This window comes from Motacilla alba, chromosome 1, assembly GCF_015832195.1.
Source record: "Motacilla alba alba isolate MOTALB_02 chromosome 1, Motacilla_alba_V1.0_pri, whole genome shotgun sequence".
Lineage (NCBI taxonomy): Eukaryota > Metazoa > Chordata > Aves > Passeriformes > Motacillidae > Motacilla > Motacilla alba.
In genome coordinates this window covers 60,947,872-60,964,465 of record NC_052016.1, presented here as the reverse complement: position 1 = coordinate 60,964,465, position 16,594 = coordinate 60,947,872, and the positions used below count along the sequence as shown (strand labels likewise).

The window sequence follows — 16,594 nt, the reverse complement described above, 5'->3', positions numbered from 1 at the left end:
GTGAATTTTTTTATTTTAAGGACCTGGACCAAAGTCAGTCCCTGCCTATGCATCCTCTGTGAGGTCCACTGCACATTGTGTGAATTCACAGTGGGCAGCTTTCCCCCCTGCAAAGCAGGACAAGCCATTTTGCCCTTGTTTTGCCATCTCTCTGCAGCACCTTGTTAGCCTGTAAGTCGTTGGGTGCACAGCCTTTTTCTCACTGTTGATGCAATGGCAGAGGGGTCAAAGACTGTGTATTTCCCACGCACTATAAAGTGGGATGAGTGGGATTTGCTGGCCTAGCGTCAGCTGGCTGAAAGTGACTGTGAACCACCTGGAGTAAGAGCCTGGCACCTCAGTGTCCAATCAGCTCCACCATCCGGGGTGGTGAATCACCCGTGGGAAGAACATATTTCTCTCCAGTGACCATGGAGTGACCCTAAACGTGACACCCACCTCTCCCTGGGCCAGACAGACCCTGGCCTGCCCGTGGGTGCTGCTGTCTGAGGCGGGAGGCAAAGGGCAGGTGCAAAGGGAGTGGGCTCACCCAGTTGTGGTGAGGGATCAGCAGATCTTTAAATTCCATCTGTGGTTTGTGCGGTCGGTGGGGAAAGATGTGCAGCCCCAGGAAGTAACTCAGAGCAGTAAAGCTCCTGCTCTGAAATGCCGTGCAAGAGGGACTGCCTTTCTCCAATGGCTCTGGAAGAAGTCTCAGATGGGTTGGGAGAGCAACAGACCTTTTGAACTCCCTTGGCAGGGCAGTGTAAATGCCTTGTTCAGCCAGGACGTGTCCAAACCCTTCTGTGTGGGGCAGCCCTCAGCTGCCCTGGGCTGGGAGGGGAGGTGGCTGAGGTGCCGTGCCAGCCTTCCGGTAACTTAGGCTGCTCAGAAGCATGCACTGCAAATCATGTCCCCTCTGAGGTTCAGGGGAGGAAACTGGGGGTGCTGAACTTCCTCATTCTTCCTCAGAAAATAGGATTTCTCCCAGCTCTGATGGTACCAGACACAACTGGGTGTTTCATTGTTGCTTTTTATGCTGTAGAAACATTTGTACTCTCTCACTATGCACATACGTGTAGAAAAAAAGAGCTGTACATAGAGCACGAGTGCTTTCAACTTCATGTAATCTCCTGCTGAATTTGATCAAAACTTCAGAACGTGAATTATACAGACAGTAGTAAAAAGACAGCACAGATCCTTTATTTTGGCTGCTTCAAACCCAGAATATGAATAGAAGGCTCTGCTTTATTTCAGTGATGATAAAAGGCAATCTTCAGGTCTTAAATTTGAAAAAAAATACAAGCTGATGCTAAGGTTGATAGGAGATATTGTATTGTAGAGGAGTAGAAAATGGGAGCAGGAGTAGGAGTAGAGAAATGAAAAGGTGGAGTGTAGGAGGAGGAGGGTGGGAGTAGAAAATGAATTGTGGTGCATCCATCAGCATTTCAGCATTGTGGGAGATGAGATAAAGCTAATGCTGTCATTTGTAGATGCAGTAAAATTTCTTGTACTGAGCCATCACTGTGCTGAGCTGTTTAAGGAGCAGGAAGCTCCCCATAGGAGCTGAATGGGTGGGTTTGTTCACATGACATTGCCTAAGGGTGGTCAGCAGTGTTGGAGTGCACTAGGAGAGCAGTGCAGACAGGGTTAGACACTTTTATTGTGCATGGCATGTGTTGCTTTGACTCTAAAATCTGTTCATTCAATCCCCAAATTCTTGACAGAGAGAAGAAATTCTAAAAAGAAAAGTGGCAGATCACATGTGTGTGGACTGGGGCCCTACAGAAGAACTCACTCACCTGGGTGGTTCTGCCAAAGTCAGAGCAAACTACCAGGATTACTCACCCCAGGAAAGTGCACAGCATTGTCTCATTGGCCTTCATCCTTCCTCCAGCCCTCAGCAGACCTGGTCCCAGCTGTTGGCATGCGATAGCCAAAATCTCTGCAGCTCAGCTCTGCCTGTTGCGTTGTGAGTCACAGGGCCCCACTTGCTGAGCAAATGCAGCATTTGGAAGGTTCTGGTACCTGCATATTCTCCACCTGCATGTCCCCCACATCTCACTGCTAACTGCTGTCTGCACTCTCTATCTTCACTGCTAACTTTTGAGCTGCAAGAACATCAGTGACATGGGGCACAAAGGTGGCAGAGCCCTGCTGAGAAGATGAGGGGAGCGACAGAAATGTCATATAGGGCCAAGAAAGGGGAATACTACCTCTGTCCTGCAGAATGACCTGGGCTGAACTACAAAGGCACCAAGGCTTCCTAAAATCCTCCAACAGTATCTTTCTTCCCAGTTTTCACAGTTGGCATTTGACAAAGGGTTTTTTTTTTTTTTTCCAACATCTGCCTATACCAATAGAGTTCAGCATCCCTACTTTGGACAAAATAGAAGAGCAAGGACTGCAAGATTTAAAAAGCTCCTTAGAAGAAAGCCTGGGTAATAAATCCACTTCCTTTAGCAGGATGGGTGCCAATCTGGCTCTTAGACACCCCTTTTATTTTTTTTCAGACACCAAGGAAAGAAATAGAAAATGTTTCTGTGTTCTCAAGCACTTCTTTTGTTTTGGCTCCCATTTAAACACATCCATTCGCTGCGCGTCCCTGGCTGCTTCTCACCATTATATAACCTCTGCTTCTCCAAGGCAGGGTGCTCTCCCTTATTGCAGGGCAACTACTGCAGCCGAGTTGTGTAACACTGCCACATAAAGCTGTTCCAAGCTGAAACGTGGCATGCAAGTTATTAGGCTGAACTGGGACTCCTTTGCTTTCTTTTACTTTCTTTTTTTTTTTTTTTGTTAAACTAAAAAAAAAAAAAGCCTGAAAAAAGGTGTTTTCTAAAATCTCTGGGCTAAACAAGATAAATTTGTGGGTTGAAGCCTTTAAAGGATTGACAAAACATAGAAATTACTTAAAGGCAAAGCAGGTCCGAAATCTGATGAACAGCCAACCTATAATAAGGTATAATCACCTTTGGCATTTGGTAAAATAAACATGACAAAACCATTGCTTTAAAATGTGATCAGTTACTATGCACTTATGCATATTTTGCACAAACTGTATAGTTAGGTGTCACCGCATATCTTGAAAAGTGTTTTCATAATAGACAGTGTGAGTATCTAGATGTATGAGCTGACAATAAATTACATACTGTGGCCTAAATCCAGCCTTGTATTCTCTCCCCTTCATTATTGTTACTCATTTTCAGAAAATATTTTTATAGGAACAATGAACTGCATTTAAATAACATTAACACTTTCTGCCTTGATGCAGAGAGGAGGGAAGGGTAACAGGTTTTCTGGCTCAGCTTTGACAGTTACCCAGCTCTGGTGGTTCATTGACATGCAACGTCAAATGCCATGGCTGGTTGTGAATTTTGTGACTTACAAAGCCATGTCTGAAGTATGTTTTTTAAAAGTACTCCTCCTACTGAAAACAAAACAGATTTTTTAAAATGTAGGGTTTTCCATTTTGAACAAGGTGTTGAGTCGTGTCTCACTCATCCTTGGGATTGTTTCCCTAGCTTAGGCAAATGTCTTCTTTTTAAGTTTAAACAGAATAACGCTTCTGTGTTAAGTAGAACATCTATCTATCTATCTCTCTCTCTCTTTATATATCTTTGTATGTTGATGGGCAGGGGAGGCAGAGGCGACGTGTCCTGTGACCGCTGCCTCATTGAAAGGGAAGAATACAAACCTTAACGAATTGAGTAGCCCTAGGGTTTGCCGGGAAAAATATAAAGTGTGTTCAGTAGTCGATTTAGGATGAAATTACCCCGTGCTCCGTGCCTGCTCACGGAATAAAACCCCAGCTCACGGTGTGAAAACATGCTCAGCCGAAGGGGAGAATTATCACTTCGGGAGGTGCAGACACTTTTCGGCGAGGAGCCAGCCAGGGAAGGAGGGAGGGCGGGGGGGAGCGAGGCAGGGCAGCTGTCGCACCCCCGGTCCGGCGTGCGGGGTGCCAGGGCCCCCGCGGGGCGGGCAGCCGGGCGGCAGCAGCGCTCCGCACGGAGCCAGCGCGGCCGGGATGCCGGTGGGAGCGGGGAGACGCCCCCCCGCAGCCGAGGGATGCTCCCAGGTCTCCGCTCACCCCCGGCGGCGACACGCACCGGGCCCGTCGATGCGGGAGGCAGGACCCCGCCGGCAGCGACTGAGGTAGAAGCACTCGCGGGGGAATTTTCCGTGGCCACCCCCCTGCGGCTCGCCGTGCGAGCACTTACTGTCTTTGGGCAGCTCCGGCCGCGGGGGGCACCGCCGCCTGCCCGCTCGCCCCTTCCCTCCCCGCTGCGCCGCCGGGAAACAAAAACCACCCAGGAGCAGCACGGGGGGCACCGGCACCCTCCTGCCAAAGCAGCCCCGCGGCGGGAGGCGGGCGGCGGCGCGGCGCTGCCATTGGCGCGGCGCGGGCCGTCCCTCCCCGCCGGGAGGAGGAGGAGGAGGAGGGAGGCTGGAGGCGGGCCCGCGCGGGGCGGTCGCTCCAGTCGGTGCGCGCCGGGCGGCCGGGTCGCTGCTGTTGCAGTAGCCGCGGAGGGCAGGGATCCGGGAGCCGGGCAGGGGCAGGGTTTAGGGCGGCGGGGCCGGGAGGTCAGGCCGGAGGTCTAGGGCGGCGGGGCCAGGAGAATTGGCGGTCGCGCCGTCGGAGCCGCGCCGATCCGCGCCCGGAGCCTGCATGGGGCGGCGGCGCTGAGCCCAAGCCGCCCCGCTCCCGCCGCGCTCCCGCCCCGGCCCCGCCATGGCCGAAGCACCGCAGCTGGTGGACATCGACCCCGACTTCGAGCCGCTGCCGCGGCCTCGCTCCTGCACCTGGCCTCTGCCGCGGCCGGAGTTCAACCCTCCCAGCTCGGCCACTTCCAGCCCGGCGCCGTCGTGCGGCGGGCAGCCCGATGGGGCGGCTGGAGCCGCGGCCGGGGCCGGGGCCGCCGCCTCGGGAGCGCTGAGCGCCGACTTCATCAGCAACCTCAGCTTGCTAGAGGAGAGCGAGGACTTCGCGCCGCTGCCCCCCGCCGCCGCCCCTCCGGAGGCTGCCGCCTGCCGCTGCGGGGACTTCCCGGCGCCCGAGGCCGGCTGCCGCCTCCACCCGCCGGGACCGCCGCCGGTGCCACCGGTGCCGCCGCCCGTGGCCGGTCTGTCACCGGGCCCCGTGCCCGGGCAGCCCCGCAAGAGCAGCTCTTCGCGGCGCAACGCGTGGGGCAACCTGTCCTACGCAGACCTCATCACCAAGGCCATCGAGAGCTCCCCCGAGAAGCGGCTCACCCTCTCCCAGATCTACGAGTGGATGGTCAAGAGCGTCCCCTACTTCAAGGATAAGGGCGACAGCAACAGCTCGGCCGGCTGGAAGGTAAGCGGCGGGTGGCGGGGGACGCCCCGTCGGAGGGGGGTCCCGGGAGGCTCCGCCGCCCCCGGGCACAGCCGCGGCGCTGCAGGCGGCCGGGCACGCCGCCCTGCCCGGCTGCATGGTGCCCGCTGCGCAGCCTGCAGTGCTCCGGCTCCGCGCTTTCAGTTTGACCTCGCGTTTCTACTTTTTTCACCTTTCCAAAGGGAGAACTCCTCAGGGAGAAAAGCGTTCTAGCCCTCCCGCTAGAACGCGGGCGCTGGAGGGACCGGGGCCGCCCCCCTGCTCTCCGCCTCCCCCAGCCCTGCCCCGCCGAAAGCAAAAGTTCACGCGGTGTCACGGCGCCGTCCCCGGGCAAAGCCGGCAGGAGCGGCGCCGCCTCCTGCTGCCCGGGGGCGGCCGGCGGGGCCCGGGGTGAGCGCCCGTGTGCCGGGGGTGCCGCCGGAGCTCCGCCGCGGCCCCGGCGCTGCCCGGCCCCGGAACGCGGCCGCTCCGTGCCGCCGTCCGCCCTGGCGCTGAAGGGCTTTGCCGTCGGGCGGTGGAGCGGGGACAGAGACAAACAGGGATGGGGAAAGAGCGGAGGCCGAACAAGGGCTGCAGAAATACCGTGTGTTTAATGAGTAAGCCGCAGGATTTGACCTGATGGCTTTGTTAAACTTGAGTTGCGGGAGCGCCTTTCTTGTGTTACGTGGTGGGACGGAGCTCTCTCCTTCCCTCTCTCCCGCAGCGCAGTCCCTGACGTCTGAGCGGAGCGGTGCGAGCAACCTGTTGGCGGCCGGGATTTGTGCTCAGCCGCAGCCGGTGCTGCCCGGAGCCCCGCGGTGGGATCTCCGAGGGACACGCTCGCCACGTCCCGGGGGACCGCTGCGGGGCGAGCCAGGCGAAGCTGCGCTTGGGGATGTACGGTCCCGGTGGCAGCGCCAGGCACATAGTACCCTCCAGCTTTGCATCCCCGTGGGTAATAAAGGCTTATAGCGCTGCTGCCAGTGAATCCTCCCTCTCCGAGGCCTCCGTCGAGAAAGTGTCGCCCCTCCGTGTCCCAGTGCGCGGCGGAGGCAGAGCCGAGTTTTGTGATATTGTTGCGTTCAGAGCGTTGTCAGAACGAGCCGGTGCCGTCTGCGCGCTGGCAGAGCCTCGTCCGCCCTGCGAGGGATTAAATGATGGCAGAAAATGTGTGTGGTGCGAGCACCTAGCACGGCATCAGCGCACTCTGGTGTGTTCGGGACTTAGTTTCAGTTAGGGCCAGTCAAACTCTCTGCTTCGCTTTCTAGTATTTGTATTATCTATCTCTTTTTTAAAAAAAGTGTCGACTCAAATCCTGCATTTATGTATTTTTAATTGCGCTGCTAGGAATGTTTGTTACATCGGCTTTTCGTAAATTTGTATTTTTTTAGAGGTAAGCAACATCCTGCTAAGGAAATGCAGATTAATCTGTAGCTCAGTTTTAGCTGAAAGTTTTTAGGGCTTTTGAAAGTGGTTTGTTAGTTTCTATTGATGTGTTTGACTAAAAAATTTAAAGGATAATTGTCTGAAGACATCTGTCATGAAAAACTTTAATAGGAGTGAAGTGATTGATAGTTGACAGCTTTTAAATAAGGTAACTTGTCACTTGAAAGTGCTGCTTTTTTTTTTCCAGTGGTATTTTAGTCTCCTTAAGTGCCTTTTCAGAATGACTAGAAGAGAACTAAAAGCCAAACAAACCAAAATAAAATCAAACAGCTCCCAAGTTCAGGCGAGCAAGTAAGAAACACTGATAGCTGTGTAACTTACGCGGTGCTTCCTATTTTACTGCTGCTCCTCCCGTGGTGCTTCAGCAAGGAAGAAGTCTCGCACACCTCCCTCTAACAGATTGAGCACATCCTATGCCCACATACCTCCGCTGTGACAGGGAGGGCTGCTACTGGTACGATTTTTGGCTGTAGTACCCTCTGGTAGAGTGCAGTACATAGCCTGCCAGTGCTGGTGGGTAAATACACATGGACTCTCCTTCTGTAATTAAATCGTGTTATGCATCAGACACGTGTTGCCCCCATCTCTTTGGCTGCATAACTGCCAGGCTGCTCTGAAAGTTGCATGCTTGCAGGTTTTACCACTTAAGCCAAGGAAGTGCAGAGTTTCTAAAACACACTTTCAAGTTGAGTTACCGGCAGCCACTGGGTGTCAACTCTGTAACTGGCCTGGCTGAGGCGTGCAGCACGCTTGCCTTGTTTATCACCGATTCTCCACGGCTCAGCGTGAGTGAGGATTACTCTTATTTTTTTTTCCACTTTGGGAGCCGTTGGTTTGCCCGTGGTCTGGGGACCTGCTGTAGGCGTAGGGCTGGGAGCGAAGCCTGACTCAGCCGAGGGCCCTGCAGAGGAGGAACATCGCTCCAGAGATGAGCACAGATTAGCGACTGACTTTTCTGCTGACAGAGGGAGCGCGGGTTCGCCTCAGAGCCTGGCACTGACTTAGGGCTGGGAGTACATTGTGCACTGCTGACGCAGGCTGGGAAATGGGGGGGTATTTTTTTTTCCCCTTTAGTAAAACTTTGAGATGCTTTGTCTTGTTGGGGTCTGTGTGTTTGCAAGCGCACTAAGGCACCTTTCAAATTCTTCACAAAATGTATGAACACACAAGAATGGAAAAAGAATGTGCACTTTCTGTATAGTGGCAAGGTGGTGTTTCTCAGGCAGAAGTTGAGGGCTGACTGTTTTAGTGCTTTGTGACTATGTACTGCCCTGATTTAATACATGATGTCGAGTTTCTTTTTCATTTTTCACTGAAAAAAGTTCAGATGTGTCAACATTATCTGGTAGCAGCTCAAAACATCATTCAAGCTCTTCTGAATGAAAACATTAAAATAAAAATGCCTTTTTAAATAAGGGGGTATAAGCCAAAATATGTTATATTTACATAAAATTATCAGTAACATAAAATTATTTAAGTAGGTAAATTGTTTTCCATTATACATACACAGTCGTTTATTCCCAATTATCTTGTCATAAACTCTGCTTTATGAACAAATCCCCTATTGAGCTCTAAGGGGGCAAAGTCTCCCTGACCCCATGGGGTGGCTGCCTTGAATGAAGCACTTGGGATGTGCCCTGCCAGACTTGCTGCATTGTTGGTTGTGAATGAGTGCTGATAGTGACCTGTGTTGCTCAGAGAAAGCCAAAGCAAGAACGAGATCTGCTGCAGAGATAACAAAGAAATTGTGAAAGTTACATGGAAGAAGGAGACTTTTCTCCTAGCGTAGTAGTTAATTAAAAGCAACATTTTGCCATACCTGTGATAGTGGGAGACAGAAGGCTTAAAACAGAAGAGGCAAGAACTCCACTGCAGCTGTAGATATTTATTTTTTGACACAAATATGATAGCTTTTTGGCTAATCATAATATATAAAATATAAAACATCTCTGTGGTGTGCATATTTCATGATGTCTTCGCTTTATGGCAAGTGTTGAGATTTATTGTAAAGGAGCTGTCGCAGTTAAGCTTTCTTGAATGGTCTCATCCTTTCAGTCTGCTTTTGAAAATGGGTTCAAATAAAACCCTATAATGTTTTTGAACAGGAAACAGGGAATTCTGATGCCACTCATCTGGAAGATGGACGTGTTGTTGATTTTTCTTGGTGGCAAGTGTTAAGGTCCCATGGGCACATACACCTCATTGACTTCTAATCTCAAGGGAGCTTGTTCACCTAAATTTATTTACTGCCATTGTTGAAGGAATGAGAATAGATATGTAGCTGCAGAGGGATGAATGGCTGTAAGCCTGAAAGCCTGAGGACAAAACAGGCATGGGACAGGTGCTTTGGGTGGTCTTATCATAGGAGCTCTCTATGGTCAGCACTATTCTTTAGTGAATTGGGCTCCATGCAAAATGAATTCTGGGTTGTTCTGGTTCTGTTGTATTTAGTTTGAAAATCACAGGGAGTAAAAAACATTAGAAAGACTGAAAAATCAAGAATGATTTTCACTGAATTTTTTCAAAGTTTTTGAACTTAGATCAGCAAACAGTTTAAACTATGGACATTTAGATGATTTATTTAAATTGAGTACATAAAATCACAGAGTCATGGAATAGTTCGGATTGGAAGGGACCTTAAAGATAATTCTTGTAAAACTTAGGGTTTTTTTTGTGGGAAAAATCACAATTGAAGATTGCTTTAATTCAGCCTCTGTATTCCATCAGTACTGGTTACATACCTGTGGGCATTTACCTCTTCCCTTAGGCTGCCTCCCCAGATGCATTGTGTTATACATTCATAGAGCACACACAGACATATGCAGGTAGAGGTGTGTGTGTTTGGCTTCCTGTTTGTGGATTCTGTCAAGGTCAATGCTATACAGTCATACCTTTTACGATACATGTGGCAAACAGCCTCAAGAGCTGGCAGCTGCAGTTGAGTCTGCTCTGCCATGACACCTGGTCCCAGCCCACCCTGTTGTGAAAAAACTCTTTGGTGTCTTGCATACCTGCTCACTGCCACCACAATGCCTCTTGTAGCAGCCTACATTGTCTGTCAGTCACCAGCTTGCATGTTGCTTAGTTTCAGGTGTGAAAGTTCAGCTTAATTTTTGCAGGTGCAAGGTGCTCTCCTCACCTGTGTCTGAATAACTCATGGCTGAGCTCTGTCAGTGCTTTTGAGCTTCCCATCAGGGCCTCGAATAATGCTTTAATTTTCTTTTAATTTTCTTTGCCCGTTTTGTGTTTGCTGTGGTATCTGTTTGGTTACTCGTATGATTATAGGTAAGGCTAAACACCAAAATGAAATGGGTGAGTGGCTTTGTATAGTGACATAATGAACTAAATTTTCCTTAAGTGCCTTTAAAGAACTTCAATGCAAAGGCAAGGTAACAGCTCTCTGCCATTGTATTTTTTATGTCTCACTCAGCTGCTTCCTTATTGTCATTATTTTTGTATCACATGGTTTTACAAGTAGTTGGTGAAGTTGTTTGTTTGGGGAACTGGAGCCTTTGCTGCTTGTGATGGAAAGGGGAAGCAGTGTGGTGCAAGGAGATAAAGATTTTTAGGTGAGGTATGTGAGGTTGTTTTCTTTTTCTCTTTTTCCTTATTTTTTTTTAATCAAATAGGCAATACTTTTGGTGGTTGGGTTTTTCAGTAAGGCACCAGAAATTGTGTAGTCCTGAGATGTCTGCTCATATCTTTTTGGTTTCCAAAGCATGATGCTGCTAAATACGCGCGTCTCTGTTTACTCAACTGGTGAATCATTTTGTGAAATAAGTGCTTGGCTTCTGGAATAAAAATGCAGATATATTTTGCAGCCACAGATTTGTGAAATATGTAGGGCTGTGGCTACAGAAATTCAACTCTCAGCCCCTTCTGCTTTGGGAACAAGTTCGTATATGAAACAAGGATTTCTGATGGAAATGATTTTAAAACCTTGAGTCATGAATAATAAACTAAGACATAGTGCAGATAACCTGAAATATAGTTTATTGTTTTCATCTTTCAGAAATATGTAAAAGATGGATATATTTACTTCATTGTCAAGTCTTGTGAGAAAGGAACTTCAAATTCGCTGATGCTGGCTGCAGATAGTTATAGTTAAGCATATGGTGGTGCATACTATTATTTTAATGAATTTTGTAGCATTTTGTTTGTCAGTCTGGTTGCTGAAGTGGGTTTTAAATATTAGGGAAACACTGCTCTTGGTGATGATAGGTTGTGCTTTAGAAATTAGGTGTATTGGAAAGAGTCACAGTTTGAAGAATGGCATTTCTGCTGCTCCATGGAGAGCTTCAGCATGAGTTGAATTGATCTGTGAAGATAAGTGCTATTCACATTTAAGTATTATTTCTAAATATACTTAGTAAACATTAATCATGTGTGTTTATCAAACAAAGGTGCATCATTCCTGCACTGTTGTTTGTGATATGCAGATGTTTTAAGTGAGCATCATGAGGTTTCTTGGTAGGTCTCCATTTGTAATGGAGGAGAGATAAAAAGAATTAAGGTGCTTTTACAGGATTGGTTATTATCTTCTAAGATCTTCATGAAGCTTCATGCTTGTTCCAGATTTCGATAGTGGACATTGGTCTTTACTAGATTGCTTAAAATGGTGCCTGAAGAGGCACGTGTTAAGTTCTGAAGCACTTCTCTAATGAATGGTGAAGGCTTAGCAATGCTTTGGTTTGTGGTAGATGGGACCAGAAGTGGCTCTATCTTTAAAGATGTAGTCACTCAAAACCTCCTGGGAGTCTGGCAGCTTCTGCATCAGACAGAGATTAGGAATTGCTGGAGGAGTGGAGGGCAACGCTCAGTTTGCTCAGATGACTTACTGAGCTGTTAAAGGCATCTTGCATCACTGCACAGTATCAATGATGTTCTAGTTCTCTTTGAACATACGTCTTATTCTAGAGTTAATTAAACTTAAAGGTACACATCTTCTCTTGTTCTAGTCTTAGAAACCTAGTTTTTGGGAATTCTGAGAATCCATGCAGTTGAACGTGTGTTCAGTTCTGTTGCTACTTAAAGAGAGCATGCCAGGGATGGCTGTGATTGCATTTCTAAGTAGCCTAAGGAGCCTGTGTTTCTCCAGTGCTTTACTGGCATGTGCAGAGTAGGCTCACGGTGTGAGTGTGTGGGACTCCTTTTTAACTTTGTCAGGGCTATTGCTATGTAGGTCCATGGAGTGTAGCTTCTGGGGCCTGGCACATGTGTACTTGAGAGAATGTGCTGGGAACATGGTCTCTGAAATTGTATATATTCAGATTTAAATTTGGACTGATGGCCAGAAAAGTGCTTGCAAGCAGGGGTGCCCTTAACCATAATATTTGCTGACTAAATTATATCTTCTGGCTGTGCTCTGTAATATGTGAGAATTCTTATTATCATCTTAATTTTTTTTTGGTGTTTCTTTCTCAGAGGCCACTTAGTGCCAGGCCTCCATGCTGCTTCTGCACCATGATGTAAAATGATGAAGTGGGCTGGGCTCTGCTTCTTGCATGTTGGTCTCTCTCTTAGAAAATGTTAGAAATGCCCCTCCTTTAATTTAGTTGCTACCAGAAAAAAAATTTTCATCACACACAGAAATCAGGAAATTAAAACCTTTTTTTAAATGAAATTAGCGGTGTGCATACGTGTAGGAGTGATGCGTGTCAGCAGCCTTTGTGCTGTCCATGGAAACTGTGGTTCTGGAGAAAGTTGAAAGTGCATAAGGCTGCTTTAGTGCTGCAGTGCTTTGTGCCTCCCAGGATTTGTTTATATGTGACCTGTTCAAATTTACACAGCATAGAAGGTCTTTGCACTTTTTGAGAAGGGGAACTCTGGAGCTTTGGAGTATGGCCATTAATTTTTCCCTTCCTGATTAAGGGGTATACGCATAATTCAGAATGTGGACTCTTACTGTCAATTTACTGTTGGCAGTCCCACTTGCAATGGCAAGGTAGCAACTTCTTTAGTTTTCTTGTGCTTAACTCCAGAAACTGTGACGTGGGTGGGGTTTCACTTACCCATCACTGACTTTTCAAACTGTGCAGTTAGATAAGACTGAAGCAACTTGCTATAAATGTGGTGACTTGTTAAACCGCATTTATTGTGCAAATGAGCTTACATCCTGCAAGATCAGCAGAAATGCTTGGTGTTTGCCTGCATGGAAATTAATTAAAATTTGGCGACTGAAATTAAAGGAATGGATTTGTTGCCCATTGTGTTATATGAATCTGCCTTTCAGTTCCCACAGTAGGAATTAGCACAGTTGCAAATGTTTTTTTGGCAGATGTGAGTTCTAAGTCAGTGCTGAGTTCTGGCATACGTAGCCTTCTTAGATTTTTACTGCCCTTTAATATGTGTTAAATGTATGTGAAGTTGCTAATAGGAGTAAGGATACTAACAATCCAAAAATACACTGTTGTGGTGGTGGTGGTGGTGTAGGCTCATTTGCTTGTAGCTTGCATTTGCTTAAAACTGATATGAGTTAATCTGCTAATTTGGTTGTAATTGTTAGAATTAAAAAAAAAAAAGGTACGGGTGCCATACATATCTTGGATATAAATCCAGATTTGAATTTTGATTGCCAAAAGCATACTTACAGACTGAGATCTTTGGTGTTTGCCAACTAAATTATATCTTATAGCAATGCTTTGCAATATATAGAAACTCCTAATTAGATATTCAAAAAATGAAGATGCTGTTATTCAGACATGCTTCATAGCAGGCCTCCGCAGTTCTACCCTGTCAGGATGTGAAAGGATTATGTGCTCTGTGCTCCTGCTCACTGTTAAACGTGTTGATTTCTCTTTCCAAAAATATGCTCCTCAAATCTGAACCTTCAGATTAAATGTAATTACTTGCCAGCCCCCAACCCCTTCTCCCAGAAAACCTGGCTCTCTAAAGGCATGCTGGTGGTGCTCTAGGGCCAGAGCGATTGTATGTGCTGCTGTTGTCTGCACGTGGGAAAGTGCAGTAAGCAGGTGTAATTCATACCTGGGTGGTTGGACCCTCTCTTTCTTCACCCCTTGGCACCGTTCCCCTGCAGGACTGCCCTGCCAGGCTCCAGCATCCGAGCGCTGTGGGGCTGAGGGCTGCTCCCGGTGCCCCTGGCCGCGGGTACCAGCGTGGGGAGGTGTGAGCACAAGGCTGCGTGGGAGAGCCTGGAGCCTGGCTTCTGCCCCAGTGCTGGCAGGGTGCTGCTGTGCAGATTTCAGGGAGTGTTCCAGCTGTGACCTGGCAGCTGTCTGGAGCAGCAGCAGAGCCCACCAGTGCAGTCCTGCCAAAATGCTCCTGTGTCCCAGGCCCCTTGGTGGGTAGGCTGCTGCTTACTGCTCAGGTGTGCAGAGGAGGGCAGGGAAAGTAATCCTCTTTCCTCTTTGCAGTTACCAGAGAAGCTTGTAGTGATTCACTAAGTAGATTTTTCACTACTTAAAACAGTTAAGGTACATCCCTTGGCCTCTCCAGAGGATACCATGCTACTGCCTGTGCTCCTTAGTAAGATCTTCCAATGTTTCTGGAGGTTCAGGTGGGGGAAGCAATGCTTGGGCTAACTTGGAAGATTTAAACTGAAAGAGAGTGCATTTAAATCAGATAACTGGGAAGAAAGTTTTTACTGTGAGGGTGGTGAGACACTGGTGCAATTTGCCTAGAGAAGTTGGAAGAGCCTCATCCCTGGAAGTGTTCAAGGCCAGGGACTTGGAGCAACCTGGTCTAGTGGAAAGTGTCCCTGCTTGTGGTGGTGGGGTTGGAACCTGATTATTCTTAAGGTCCCTTCCAACTCAAACCATTTTATGAATCTATGAGATGTTGTTTCAAGGTAAATAATGTTTATTGATTAGATTCATTATTATTACTACTTTTTTGATTAATTATTACTAATACTAGTATTTTTAAATGTTGTTAAGGAAGGTTGATTTACCAGAATCAGGTCAGGCTTAGATATTTGCAGTTGCTGCTATGCTTGTCCTGCTTCACCCCTGCTTCTTTGAGATGAGCTGATGGATCTGCAGCTCAAACCAGAAGCTGTTTGAAATTCAGGATGAGGAAGGATGCAGCCTCATGTGTGATCTGATCAAATTGTAGTGCATAAATTAAACATAAATAAAAATGCTCTACACACTTCTATCTGGCTAGATATATTTAGATTTTGATTAATGTCTAGAAATCTATAGTGGAGAAAGAGAACAAAAAAAACCCCACAATTTTTTTTTTTGGATGTGAAAACCCAGAGTGTGGCTGCATGTTTGACTTAGATCAGCTTTAATTTTTTAATTTTTCATAGTTTTTATGGTATCTTGGCCCTGCCATCATTGGGATGGTATTAAGGCAGACCTGGAGGGGAGTTCAGTGTTTTAAATGCTTGGAAACCTCAGAGATGGATGGAGAGGGCTGAATCAGGAGCTTTCTCTTTTGGCTTAAATTGGGGGATTAATATTATTGCCTTTTTCTCCTTTTTCCTTGATCAATATGCGCAGCCTCTGAGTAAAACTATGGTGTCAGGCTTTTATGGATGAGGGTTTTCCTTTGTGGCAAGAGCTGGCCATCTCTCCTGACATTGTTTGAGTGTATATTCTGGCTGGAGGGGTTTTAATGCTGATCTAAGGTCTAGTCCCCAGTACTGTTTGTGTTTTGTGTCCTCCTTATGTGCAAATGTAGTAAATCCACTAAATGCTGCCTTGAAATACAAATGAGGACGGGAGTTTAAAGCAGTGTTTTAAAGTGCAGCCTGTTGCAATTGATTTTGGGAAAAATCAAGAGATGTTATCTTAATGCAGACTTCTCCGTGCTTGTTAGGAACTTGAGTCACTCTTGAATAATCCAGTTTGTACAGTCTATGAAAACCTGATACTGCACTCTTTCCTATTTCTTCTTTACAGAAGAAATGCCGTTGTCTGTGGCAATGACATAGTCATAAGCATTAAAAGGAGAAACCATAATCTTCTCTGCTTGTAGCCCAAGCCAATGCTAGTCATCCCCTGATGCTATGAAGTCATTCTTTGCTTTGAGGTTTCTAACTAAAACTCTGTTCCAAATGTCTGCTCTGGGCAAGCAGTAGAGGCATTAGGGATGGAGTCCTGCTGCCCTCCCCACAGCCTTTGACCTCTCTTCACACCATCCTCCTGTGGCCAAGGAGACCACTCCTGCAAAACCAACATTTTCCCTTGACAGCAGTCCCTCCTTCCCACTTCTGGAGTGCTGGAACAGAAGATGTAAATGAATTTGCAGTGATTGCACAACCTGGTTATGCAATGAGGCTGGCATGGTAGCGTATACATATGTAGAAAATGCCTTTTTGAAGATAGTACATTAAGCACAGTTTCTCCCCTTCTCCCCAAAGATGAGGGCAACTGCATTACTGGCTTCACCTGGTTAACCTGGTGCATATATAACACACACCAAACACTCAGCTTGTCTTGACTGAGGATTATTGTTGATGGAGCAGAAAAATAAATCAGTTCTTGTGGACTGTTTATTTGGGAAGGATTTTTTTAGCTTGTGGCTCAGAACCCAGGCAGTTACACTACTCAGTCCTGGGGCGGTGGGCTGCACTGCAGTGAGTTTTTTACTGTCAGCAGAATCTGAACCACCTAAGAGTGTGTTTCGTTTTCTTATTTTCAAATGAGTGATGGTGCTTCAGTTGGAGGCATCCTGTGCTAGTCCAAGAGGTCGCTGAGCGAGTGCTCAGCATTGCTTGCATCTGGCAACCCAGTCCCTTGCTTCCTATACTTTTTAATTTCTCTGGAAGAAGACATGCAGCACTGCTGACTCCTGTCTTTTGTGTGAAGCAGGGGGACTCATGGCGTGGTGCCTTTACTGCATTTTTGAGTCAGGCTGCTTGGT

The 16,594-nt window shown here is 47.4% G+C and overlaps 1 protein-coding gene across 1 annotated transcript in view; it reads left to right on the top strand.

Annotated features, from left to right (window-relative positions):
- The first annotated feature begins 4,299 nt into the window (after positions 1 to 4,299).
- The window catches only part of FOXO1 (forkhead box O1), a 61,918-nt gene continuing 49,623 nt past the window's right edge, over positions 4,300 to 16,594 (top strand). The window contains exon 1 of the mRNA XM_038128669.1: positions 4,300 to 5,320. Coding sequence (XP_037984597.1) covers positions 4,715 to 5,320 — 606 coding nt within the window. The 5' untranslated portion in view covers positions 4,300 to 4,714. The remainder of the gene's footprint in view (positions 5,321 to 16,594) is intronic.